Source organism: Salmo trutta, chromosome 15, assembly GCF_901001165.1.
Source record: "Salmo trutta chromosome 15, fSalTru1.1, whole genome shotgun sequence".
NCBI classification, from domain to species: Eukaryota; Metazoa; Chordata; class Actinopteri; order Salmoniformes; family Salmonidae; genus Salmo; species Salmo trutta.
In genome coordinates, this window is record NC_042971.1 from 40,652,257 (window position 1) to 40,665,541 (window position 13,285).

At 44.2% G+C, this 13,285-nt stretch overlaps 1 protein-coding gene and 1 long non-coding RNA gene across 2 annotated transcripts; one reads left to right on the top strand and one right to left on the bottom strand.

The window, feature by feature from the left end:
- The first annotated feature begins 4,193 nt into the window (after positions 1–4,193).
- On the top strand, positions 4,194–9,769 carry LOC115149050 (uncharacterized). The gene is made up of 3 exons (XR_003866781.1): positions 4,194–4,361; positions 4,786–5,279; positions 9,756–9,769. It is a non-coding gene; the product is annotated as an uncharacterized LOC115149050 (long non-coding RNA).
- On the bottom strand, positions 9,439–13,052 carry LOC115149049 (cysteinyl leukotriene receptor 2). The gene is made up of 2 exons (XM_029691527.1): positions 12,878–13,052; positions 9,439–10,689 (listed from the first exon to the last, which is right to left on the bottom strand). Exons 1-2 carry the CDS (start codon positions 12,912–12,914, stop codon positions 9,647–9,649), a joined length of 1,080 nt encoding a protein of 359 aa, XP_029547387.1. The 5' UTR covers positions 12,915–13,052; the 3' UTR covers positions 9,439–9,646.
- Positions 13,053–13,285: the final 233 nt, after the last annotated feature.

Genomic DNA, 13,285 nt, shown 5'->3' on the forward strand with positions numbered 1-13,285 from the left:
TGGTTTTCTTTTTGTAGTCCGTGATTGACTGTAGACCCTGCCACATACCTCTCGTGTCTGAGCCGTTGAATTGCGACTCTACTTTGTCTCTATACTGACACTTAGCTTGTTCGATTGCCTTGTGAAGGGAATAACTACACTGTTTGTATTCGATCATGTTTCCGGTCGCCTTGCCCTGATTAAAAGCAGTGGTTCACACTTTCAGTTATACGCGAATGCTGCCATCAATCCACGGTTTGTGGTTGGGGAAGGTTTTTAATAGTCGCTGTGGGTACAACATCACCGATGCACCTGCTAATTAACTCGCTCACCGAATCAGTGTATTCATCAATGTTATTGTCCGACGCTATGCGGAACATATCCCAGCCCACGTGATTGAAGCAATCTTGAAGCGTGGAATCCGATTGATCGGACCAGCGTTGAACAGACCTGAGCACGAGCGTTTCCTGTTTTAGTTTCTGTCTATAGGCTGGAAGCAACAAAATGGAGGCGTGGTCCGATTTTCCGAAAGGAGGGCGGGAGAGGACTTTGTATGCATCGTGGAAGTTAGAATAACACAATATGCTGATACAATTTAGGGAGCCTTGTTTTCAGATTAGCCTTGTTAAAATCCCCAGCTACAATAAATGCAGCCTCAGGATATGTGGTTTCCAGTTTACATAGAGTCCAATGAAGTTCTTTCAGGGCCGTCGATGTGTCTGCTTGGGGGGGGGGGGGGATATACACGACTGTGATTATGATCGAAGAGAATTCTCTTGGTAGATAATGCGGTCGGCATTTGAATTCTAGGTCAGGTGAACAAAAGGTCTTGAGTTCCTGTATATTGTTATGATCACACCACGTCTCGTTAATCATAAGGCATACACCCCCGCCCTTCTTCTTACCAGAGAGATGTTTGTTTCTGTCGGCGCAATGCGTGAAGAAGCCAGGTGGCTGTACCGAGTCTGATGACGTATCCCGAGTGAGCCATGTTTCTGTGAAACAAAGAACGTTACAATCTCTGATGTCTCTCTGGAAGGCAACCCTTGCTCGGATTTCGTCTACCTTGTTGACAAAAGAGACTGGACATTGGCGAGTAGTATGCTCAGGAGCGGTGCGCGATGTGCCCGTCTACGGAGCCTGACCAGAAGACCGCTCCGTCTACCCCTTCTGCGGTGCCGTTGTTTTGGGTCGCCAGCTGGGATCCGATCCATTGTTCTGGGTGGTGGACCAAACAGAGGATCCACTTCGGGAGATGATCGTGGACTTCAGGAAACAGCAGAGGGAGCCCTGTATCCACATCGACGGGACAGTAGTGGAGAAGGTGGAAAGTTTTAAGTTCCTCGGCGTACACATCACGGACAAACTGAAATGGTCCACCCACACAGACAGTGTGGTGAAGAAGGCGCAGCAGCAGTGCCTCTTCAACCTCAGGAGGCTGAAGAAATTTGGCTTGTCACCAAAAACACTCACAAACTTTTACAGATGCACAATCGAGAGCATCCTGTCGGGCTGTATCCTGTCAGTTGCATAGTACGGCAACTGCTCCGCCCACAACCGTAAGGCTCTCCAGAGGGTAGTGCGGTCTGCACAACGCATCACTGGGGGCAAACTACCTGCCCTCCAGGACACCTACACCACCCGATGTCACAGGAAGGCCAAAAAGATCATCAAGGACAACAACCACCCGCGCCACTGCCTGTTCACCCTGCTATCATCCAGAAGCAAGGTCAGTACAGGTGCATCAAAGCTGGGACCGAGAGACTGAAAAACAGCTTCTATCTCAAGGCCATCAGACTGTTAAACAGCCATAATTTAACATTGGATGTAATAATGTATCACTAGCTACTTTAAACAATGCCACTTTATATAATGTTTACATACCCTACATTACTCATCTCATATGTATATACTGTACTCTATACCATCTACTGCATCTCGCCTATGCCGTTCGGCCATCGCTCATCCATATATTTTTATGTACATATTCTTATTCATTCCTTTACACTTGTGTGTATAAGGTAGTTGTAGTGAAACTGTTAGATTACTTGTTAGATATTACTGCAAGGTCGGAACTAGAAGTACAAGCATTTCGCTATACTCACATTAACATCGGTTAACCATGTTTATGTGACTATTAAAATTTTATTTGATTTAAAATACACTGCTCAAAAAAATAAAGGGAACACTAAAATAACACATCCTAGATCTGAATGAAAGAAATAATCTTATTAAATACTTTTTTCTTTACATAGTTGAATGTGCTGACAACAAAATCACACAAAAATAATCAATGGAAATCCAATTTATCAACCCATGGACGTCTGGATTTGGAGTCACACTCAAAATTAAAGTGGAATGCCACACTACAGCCTGATCCAACTTTGATGTAATGTCCTTAAAACAAGTCAAAATGAGGGTCAGTAGTGTGTGTGGCCTCCACGTGCCTGTATGACCTCCCTACAACGCCTGGGCATGCTCCTGATGAGGTGGTGGATGGTCTCCTGGGGGATCTCCTCCCAGACCTGGACTAAAGCATCCGCCAACTCCTGGACAGTCTGTGGTGCAACGTGGCGTTGGTGGATGGAGCGAGACATGATGTCCCAGATGTGCTCAATTGGATTCAGGTCTGGGGAACGGGCGGGCCAGTCCATAGCATCAATGCCTTCCTCTTGCAGGAACTGCTGACACACTCCAGCCACATGAGGTCTAGCATTGTCTTGCATTAGGAGGAACCCAGGGCCAACCGCACCAGCATATGTCTCACAAGGGGTCTGAGGATCTCATCTCGGTACCTAATGGCAGTCAGGCTACCTCTGGCGAGCACATGGAGGGCTGTGCGGCCCCCCAAAGAAATGCCACCCCACACCATGACTGACCCACCGCCAAACCGGTCACGCTGGAGGATGTTGCAGGCAGCAGAACGTTCTCCACGGCGTCTCCAGACTGTCACGTCTGTCACATGTGCTCAGTGTGAACCTGCTTTCATCTGTGAAGAGCACAGGGCACCAGTGGCGAATTTGCCAATCTTGGTGTTCTCTGGCAAATGCCAAACGTCCTGCACGGTGTTGGGCTATAAGCACAACCCCCACCTGTGGACGTCGGGCCCTCATACCACCCTCATGGAGTCTGTTTCTGACCGTTTGAGCAGACACATGCACATTTGTGGCCTGCTGGAGGTCATTTTGCAGGGCTATGGCAGTGCTCCTCCTGCTCCTCCTTGCACAAAGGCGGAGGTAGCGGTCCTGCTGCTGGGTTGTTGCCCTCCTACGGCCTCCTCCACGTCTCCTGATGTACTGGCCTGTCTCCTGGTAGCACCTCCATGCTCTGGACACTACGCTGACAGACACAGCAAACCTTCTTGCCACAGCTCGCATTGATGTGCCATCCTGGATGAGCTGCACTACCTGAGCCACTTGTGTGGGTTGTAGACTCCGTCTCATGCTACCACTAGAGTGAAAGCACCGCCAGCATTCAAAAGTGACCAAAACATCAGCCAGGAAGCATAGGAACTGAGAAGTGGTCTGTGGTTACCACCTGCAGAACCACTCCTTTATTGGGGGTGTCTTGCTAATTTCCTATAATTTCCACCTGTTGTCTATTCCATTAGCACAACAGCATGTGAAATTTATTGTCAATCAGTGTTGCTTCCTAAGTGGACAGTTTGATTTCACAGAAGTGTGATTGATTTGGAGTTACATTGTGTTGTTTAAGTGTTCCCTTTATTTTTTTGAGCAGTATATTTTAAATTATTGCATGTTGTGTTTATATTTATATTCAGTGTACTAATGAACAGCAACTTGATTATAATATTTAGCCGTCAAATAGTCATTGCAAAAGAATATATTTACTAGGCATATCAGTTAAGAACAAATTCAGGAGCAGAACGCCAGATTTTTACCTTGTTAGCTTGATGATTCGATCTTGCAATTTTTAGGTTACTAGTCCAACGCTCTAACCACTAGGCCACCTGCCACTACCCGCCGTGTACACAGTGTGAAAGTCCCAAACTGTAATCCTCTCAACCAATCACATATTTGGGGACCCTATCATTTGTTTTATTCAATTGAGTCTGGTATGAGAACGGTAGGCCATATATGCAAAAACACTTTGTCTGCGGAAAGCTGAGTATCTTAGCTATTAATCGGTGCCTTAAAATCTTTGGTGTGATGTACCACCCTATATGGGCATACAAAGTTATAAAGGCAGGCCTTGCCGATTACCTCTTTTCAAGATGGCTGCTACCTACGTTCCGGTTAGCGTTGTGAAGCATAGACGAAATAAAACTAGCAATATCATTATCGAACAGGAACCTAAAAAGAGGATTTCGATTCGGCCGACGAGGATTGCTTTCTGGAAGGATTGGATCCACTTTTAGATCTGTAAGTAAATTATTTTAATGACTTTATATAGTTATTTTACTATATTTAGATATCTGCTTTTTGTGCATTGGATTTAGTTTACATAGGCCTATGTAAGTTAGCAAGTAATTTCAATGTTATGTAATTCCAAAGTAGTTTTTCATTATGTTTCATATTATTTCACTGTTTTAAGTTTCATCCTTGTAACTTTGGAGAGGCAACAAAACTTTGATGGCCATTGTTTATTTGTGCATCTCAACTCTGCCTTTGTATCCAAAGTGTTACTGTTTGCATAGTGTGTGTGTTTCATACCTTCTATGTGAATCACTGTACAGATAAAGTTTAGGCTTGGTGTTTTTAATTTACAGTAATATCGTTTTGTAAATTTAGTCAATAGTAATTCTGTGTCTTACAACAATATATCCCTTTATTTTATTCACCACAGGGTGGAGGATGCAGGGGATTTGGATGATGCCACCCCTCCCCAGCAAGCACCCCTGCCTGTCATGGTCTAAACCTCCTCACTGCAATGTCATTCACCCTGTCTGATGGTTCTACATCCACTTTTCATAGACCTCTTGAAAAATGAAATAGGGGCTTGTGGCACCATTTGTCCTAACAGAATCGGTTTCCCCAAGACCAAGGTAAATGACATGTCAAAGACAGCGGAGAGGTGGACCATATGTTGGATCAGGACTAACAAGCTGCCTTTTGTGAAATGGAAGGATACTAGGGAAGTAACCATGCTCACCATCCATACAGCATCAAGTATTCAATAACAAACATGTCTCAAGGAGGGTGAAAAATGCCAGTGGGGCATGGGTGAGGAAGAATATCTCCATTCCTGTTTCTGTGAAGGACTACAATGCCAGCATGGGGGCAGTGTCGACCTATCTGATGCTCTGGCTACTACCAGGTCCTCCACAAGACCAGGAAGTGGTATAATACTTTTTTTTTTTAGCACTTTATGGACATTCTTACTGTAAATGCTTTCATTCTCCACAAGCAGATGGCCAAAGCAAAAGGTCAAACCCCTCTCTCCCAGTTGGCCTCCCGAGAGCAGCTGGTGTTGGAAATGGCTGAATTGGGGTCCCAAAGTAACCTCACAAATAGGGTTGCACATTTTAGGGAATAGTCAGAGGTGGAAACTTTCTGTGGGAATTTACCGGAATATATGTGAATTAACGGAAATATATGCAAATTAATATTAATACCATTTAAATGTAGATGTTTTTTGAATTGGATATATTTACCATATCATATGGAGACAGAAACATAAACCTTTCTCTAAGTAGACAAGTTGCAAATGATTAAATCCTTCCAATAGAAAAAAATGACAATTTAGTTACGAATTGAACTTTAATTAAATGAGTTGACTCTTCACATGGGATGATTTCACTGAACAACAAAAGAAAGGGAATATTGAATGATCCCCAATGATCCATCGCTTCTCCCAAAAGCAAGCTTTGGTTGTCTTCCTCTCAGGCTTCCATGTCTTCTCCTTAGACCTCCTCAATGTCCACCACTTGAACATCAGACTCTGAAGCCTCATCTTCACTGTCACTTTCCAACCTTGTTGGCTCGTTGTAAGGCTCAAAAAGCCTCAAACTTTCCCCGATGCCCACCAATTCTTCAACCCTCGTATTGGTCAGCCTGTTGCGTGCTTTGGTGTGTGTGTTCCCAAACAAGGACCAGTTGCGCTCTGAGGCGGCTGATGTTGGTGGGATTTGGAGGATGATGGCGGCAACAGGGGAAAGAGCTTCAGATCCACAAAGTCCCTTCCACCAGGTGGCTGATGAGATATGTTGGCACGACTGCTATATTGCATCTCCATCCCAAAGCCCTTGCTTGGAATTGTACTTTGCCAGACTGCCAAGAATCTTGCCCTCATCCAGGCCAAGGTGGCGAGACACGGTAGTGATGACACCATAGGCCTTGTTGATCTCTGCAACAGACAGGATGTTCTTGCCCGCATACTTGGGGTCCAACATGTACGCTGCAGCGTGTATGGGCGTGTATACGCTTTTTTATGTATTTTAGAACTGCAGTTTTCTCTGCTTGGAGCAACAGTGAAATGGGCAGGGCAGTACAGGTTTCTTCTCTTACATCTGCAAGCAGAGTCTGAACATCAGACAAGATGGCATTGTCTTCAATCTGTGCAATGGCTACTGCTATAGGTTTCAGGAGTTTCAGGCTGCTTACCACTCTCTCCCAAAAAAACATCATCCAGGAGGACCCTCTTGATGGGGCTGTCCACATCAGCAGACTGTGATATGGCCATTTCTTGGAGAGACTCCTTCCCCGCTAGGAGACTGTCAAACATGATGACAACACCACCCCAACGGGTGTTGCTGGGCAGCTTCAATGTGGTGCTCTTATTCTTCTCACTTTGCTTGGTGAGGTAAATTGCTGCTATAACTTGATGACCCTTCACATACCTAACCATTTCCTTGGCCCTCTTGTAGAGAGCATCCATTGTTTTCAGTACCATGATGTCCTTGAGGAGCAGACTCATGAGGAGCAGACTTTGAGGAGCACAGGCAAGGACTCCTCCATTTAGGACTCCTAAATTCTTGAGGAGCAGACTCAAATACAATTATGATCACACCATGTCTTGTTAATCATAAGGCATACACCCCCACCCTTCTTCTTACCAGAGAGATGTTTGTTTCTGTCGGCGCGATGCGTGAAGAAGCCAGGTGGCTGTACCGAGTCTGATGACGTATCCCGAGTGAGCCATGTTTCCGTGAAACAAAGAACGTTACAGTCTCTGATGTCTCTCTGGAAGACAACCCTTGCTCGGATTTCGTCTACCTTGTTGACAAGAGACTGGACATTGGCGAGTAGTATGCTCGGGGTGCACGGTGTGCCCGTCTGAACAGAAGACCGCTCCGTCTGCCCCTTCTGCGGCGCCGTTGTTTTGGGTCGCCGGCTGGGATCCGATCCATTGTCCTGGGTGGTGGTCCAAACAGAGGATCCGCTTCAGGAAAGTCGTATTCCTGGTTGTAGTGTTGGTAAGTTGACATTGCTCCTATATCCAATAGTTCCTCCCGGCTGTATGTAATAAAACTAAAGATTTCTTGGGGTAACAACAAAATAATACATTAAAAAAACGAAATACTGCATAGTTTCCTAGGAACGCGAAGCGAGGCGGCCATCTCTGTCGGCGTCGGAACTCAGCTGCCTCAAATGTTGTTTTAAATAACTGAGTTACAGTTCATATAAAGAAACTAGTCATTTGAAATACATTCATTAGGCCCTATTCTATGGATTCACATGACTGGAAATACAGATATGCATCTGTTGGTCAGATACCTAAAAAAAAAAACGTAGGGGCCTGGATCAGAAAACCAGTCACTATCTGGTGTGACCACCATTTGCCTCATGCAGCATGACACATCTCCTTCACATAGAGTTGATCAGGCTGTTGATTGTGGCCTGTGGAATGTCACTCCTCTTCAATGGCTGTGTGAATTTTCTGGATATTGATGGGAAGTGGAAAAAGCTTTGGTACAAGTCAATCCAGAGAATCCCAAACATCTTCAATGGGTGACACATCTGGTGAGTATGCAGGCCATGGAAGAATTGGGACATTTTCAGATTCCAGGAATTATGTACAGATCCTTGCGACATGGGGCTGTGCATTATCATGCTGAAACGTGATGGTGGTGGATGAATGGCACGACAATGGGCCTCAGGATCTCGTCATGATATCTCTGTGCATTTAAATTTCCATCGACAAAATGCAATTGTGTTCGTTGTCCGTAGCTTATGCCTGCCCATAATACCATTACCCCATTGCCACCATGGGGCACTCTGTTCACAGTGTTGACACCAGCAAACCGCTTGCCATACACGCTGTCTGCCATCTGCCCAGTATAGTTGAAACCGGGATTCATCCTGAAGAACACACTTCTCCAGCGTGCCAGTGTCCATGGAAGGTGAGCATTTGCCCACTGAAGTCGGTTACGATGACGAACTCTAGTCAGGTCAAGACCCTGGTGAGGACGACGAGCATGCAGATGAGCTTCACTGATACGGTTTCTGACAGTATGTGCAGAAATTATTCACTTGTGTAAACCAATAATTGCATTAGCTGTCCGGTTGGCTGCTATCAGACAATCCCGCAGGTGAAAAAGCCAGATGAGGAGGTCCTGTGCTGGCGTGGTTACAAGAGGTTTGCGGTTGTGAGGCCAGTTGGACATATTGCCAGATTCTCTAAAACAACATTTGACGCAGCTTATGGTAGAGTAATGAACATTAAATTCTCTAGCAACAGCTCTGGTAGACAAGCTTCAGGGGAGTCATCTGTAGGTAACCCAGGACCGGGCTGTACAGCTATAGGACAGACACTTCAAAACCTTGTTCCTTATTTTTATTTTACCTTTATTTAACTTGGCAAGTCAGTTAAGAACAAATTATTGTGTTCAATGACAGCCTAGGAACAGTGGGTTTAACTGTCTTGTTCAGGGGCAGAACGACAGATTTATTTTTTGACTTTCTGTTTTGCCATTTATGAATGTGTTATTCAATGCGTTTCTATGAGCTATAGCAGTAAAGGCCAAATTCAAGATTTCATAAAATATATATATTTTTTATATATATATTTTTTAGACCTACATGGGTCCTAAAATTCAAAATCAAATGACTAAACTATACACTTTATGACCATATAAAAAACTATTCCATGTGTTAGCTTAGCCTTAGTATTTCCTGCGATTGAAGGGCTTAGACCATTAAAAAACAACTTAAGACATACCTATTCAAGCTAGCTTTTAATGTTTGATTGCTTAATTTGCTTAAAGTCTATATTTTGCAATAGTAGGTAATGTTTTGATGTTTCTACTTATTGATGTATTGTTTTCTACCTTATGCGCATTGAGCATGGGAAATGGGCTCTACAAATTAAATATTGTCATTATTATTATAAACTTATTTTCAATGGTCCCATAAATCTAAAACCACAAACAATTTGGCTCTATACGAATTACAGAACTACAAGTCATCCATCCATAGAGCAGGGTGACAGGCACAGGCCTCCAGGCCCAATTTGTGCTATGTAAAAGTAGCCCAATCATACATTTCAAGTCGAGACAGATTGAGAATAAAGTTAATTTATTGAGATCACTCTTTACATATTGATATGTATTTCTTTTAAAGCAGATAGATAAATGACTGACACAACCCATAACAAAAGTTCATAATGCAATACCAGATTAGCAAATGTAAAAAAAACAAAAAAACATTGGATGTAAAAGTGAATGCAACATTTTTCGTATGTTTAAAAAAAAAAAGTGTAACGTTGATCAATTTACTGTTAATTCAATGGGCTGCAGCACTTGAAGCCTCTGTCTCTCTGTGTTGTTAACAACTCTCCTCTGTCTCCTACCATTGTTCATACAAAAATCTCTGAAGTTTTCTCCCACAAAGAAGAAAAGGAAGGGGTCCAGACAGCTGTTCCCTGCTGCAAGACAGAGCGTTACCACGGCGGCCTTCCGAATCCCCTGGAGATAGCTACAAGAATCCTCACAACCATTTAGCTGAGCATTCCGCTCTGCTGCCAGGAAGAAGGTTCGTACTACATGATAGGGCAAGAAGCAGATCATGAAGATGCCGAGACCGAGGATAACGAGGGCACAAGACTTCCTCCTGGAGGGCCTCTTCATCCCTTCCACCCCAGCCCTACACTGCCTCAGGCTGAGCAGCACACACACGTAGCAGACAGAGATGACAGTGAAGGGCAGGGTGAAGCCAACCACCAGGGCAGCACGGTTCAGGACGATGATGGTGCCAAGGCTGCTGCCCAATTCCAGACAGCGGATCCGCTCTTCCCCCTCCTGGATAGTCCCAGAACTCAGTAGGGGTGCGGAGGCCAGGGACACAAAGATCCAGATGAGTAGACACCCTCCCCAACCACAGGATCCCCCCTCCAGATTCATGAACGTATAGGGGCGCGATACGGCCAGGTAACGGAGGACACTCAGGGCCAGCAGGAAGTAGACAGAGCCATACATGTTGATATAGAATACGTAGGAGACCAGGCGGCAGGTGATGTCCCCAAACGGCCAATGGGAGTCCAGCAGGTAGTATGCTGCCCTGAGTGGCAGTGAGCACACCAGCATGAGGTCAGACAACAGCAGGTTCAACATGTACAGGTTGACTGTGGTGATGCTCCTCCTCCTCCTGTACATGCTCAGAAAGACCCAGAGGGAGGCACTGTTGGCTATCAGGCCCAGGAAGAAGAAGAGCAGGTATGCAGCAGGAAACACGCTGCGCTTGAAGCTGTCAATGGAACAATTGCACGTCACCTCTGATTCCAGACTCATATTGCCTGTGCCTCCAGTGAGACCTGTGAATAAAGGGAGGAAGACACAGGTATGGAAAATGTACTGCAAGTGCTGGAAGGTAAAAAGACAGCAAACAAAAGTCTGAAAAGGTGAAAACTAACAGTACATTATGTTGAGGCATTTAATTGCAGACCTCTCCACTTCCGATGCTACCTATTTAACGTACATTTTTACAGCCACATGAGGGGCATAAAGAGAGAATCTGATTATATGCTTTACTATCAGATGTTGTTAGTTTATAAAACTGGCCAACAATGACTGATAGATTTTTAAACCTGTATTTTTCTAACAAAAATAGCCAGAGCTACTTTACCGGAAGTATTTTTCACATACAGTGCATTTAAGTATTCAGACCCCTTCCCTTTTTCCACATTTTGTTACATTACAGCCTTATTCTAAAATGGATTAAATAAATAAAAAATCCTCAATCTACACACAATACCCCATAATGACAAACCGAAAACTTTTGCAAATGTATTACTAATAAAAACAGATACCTTATTTACATAAGTATTCAGACCCTTTGCTATGAGACTCGAAATTGAGCTCAGGTTCATCCTGTTTCCATTGATCATCCTTGAGATGTTTCTACAACTTGATTGGAGTCCGCCTGTGGTAAATTCAATTCATTGGACATGATTTGGAAAGGCACATACCTGCCTATAAAAGGTCCCACAGTTGACAGTGCATGTCAGAATAAAAACAAAGCCATGAGGTCGAAGGAATTGTCCGTAGAGTTCCGAGACAAGATTGTGTCAAGGCACAGATCTAGGGAAGGGTACCAAAAAAGGTCCCCAAGAACACAGTGGCCTCCATCATTCTTAAGTGGAAGAAGATTGGATCCACCAACACTCTTCCTAGAGCTGCTTGCCGGGAGATGACCAAGAACCAGATGGTCACTCTGACAGAGCTCCAGAGTTCCTCTGTGGAGATAGGAGAACCTTCCAGAAGGACATCCATCTCTGCAGCACTCCACCAATCAAGCCTTTATGGTAGAGTGGCCAGAAGGAAGCCACTCCTCAGTAAAAGGCACATGGCTGCCCGCTTGGAGTTTGCCAAAAGGCACCGAAAGACTCTCAGACCATGAGAAACAAGATTCTCTAGTCTTATGAAACCAAGATTGAACTCTTTGGCCTGAATGCCAAGCGTCACGTTTGGAGGAAACCTGGCAACATTCCTATGGTGGTGGCAGCATCATGATGTGGGGATGTTTTTCAGAGGCAGGGATTGGGAGACTGGTCAGGATAGAGGGAAAGATGAACAAAGCAAAGCAAAGAGAGATCCTTGATGAAAACTTGCTCCAGAGAGCTCAGGACTTCAGACTGGGGCAAAGGTTCAACTTCCAACAGAAAAACAACCCTAAGCACACAGCCAAGACAACGCAGGACTGGCTTCGGGACAAGTCTCTGAATGTCCTTTAGTGGCCCAACCAGAGCCCGAACTTGAACCCAATAGAACATCTCTGGAGAGACCTGAAAATAGCTGTGCAGCGACACTCCCCATCCAACCTGACAGAGCTTGAGAGGATCTGCAGAGAAAAATGGGAGAAACTCCACAAAGACAGGTGTGCCAAGCTTGTAGTGACATACCCAAGAAGACTCGAGGCCAAAGGTGCTTCAACAAAGTACTGAGTAAAGGGCCTGAATACTTATGTAAATGTGATATGTTTATTTTGTTTTTTTAAATTTGCAAAAATGTCAACAAATCTTTTTGCTTTGTCATTATGGGGTATTGTGTTGATTGATTGGGGGGGGGGACAATTGAATCCATTTTAGAATACGTCTGTAACGTAACAAAATGTGGAAAAAGTCAAGGGGTCAGAATACTTTCCGAATTGATGTCCAATGTCTAATTATAATTTTTTTGTAAATTAATGATATTAGACCAGGGGTCTCCAACCCTGTTCCTGGAGAGCTATCTGTAGGTTTTCACTCCAACCACAGTTGTAACTAACCTGGTTCAGATGATCAACAAGATAATTATTAGAAACAGGTGTGCTAGATTAGGGTTGGAAGGTTAAACCTACAGGACTCCAGGAACAGGGTTGGAGAGCCCTCTATTAGACCTAGCTGATCTGCTGTTGATTTATTCCAGGGAATCTGGTTTCTCATATGTGGATTTAGTATTCACTCGTTTCAACAGGTCTAATATCAAATACAACAAAAATAAACATGAGAAAGTTGACAGTACCTCTCTCTGTGGTCCAATACTGTTGCATACTTGTCATCAGTCCAGTGCACCCTGTTGAATCAGTCTTCTGATGGCTGTGGTAATAAGTGTCTGAACTATATCTGGAGAAAGCCAAACAGAAATGAGTGCAATCTCTTTCTCTATAATGCCTTCAGGGTTTACTCGGGGTGTGACTTCCTCTGATGTATTGCAATACCACTCTGCTGCTCTCCAAGTACAGTTCTACCTCATTTGCCATTGTAAACAGTTCAGTGAGGCTATTCAACTGCTATGCAAAGCAACTGTGTGTTCAATTGTTTTTATGACAAGGCTGTAGCTTTGGGTAAGTTAAGATAACATTTGAAATATGATTGAGACCGTTTATATTGGAATATATAGTTGTCATCGTTTTTGACAAACCATTGTACA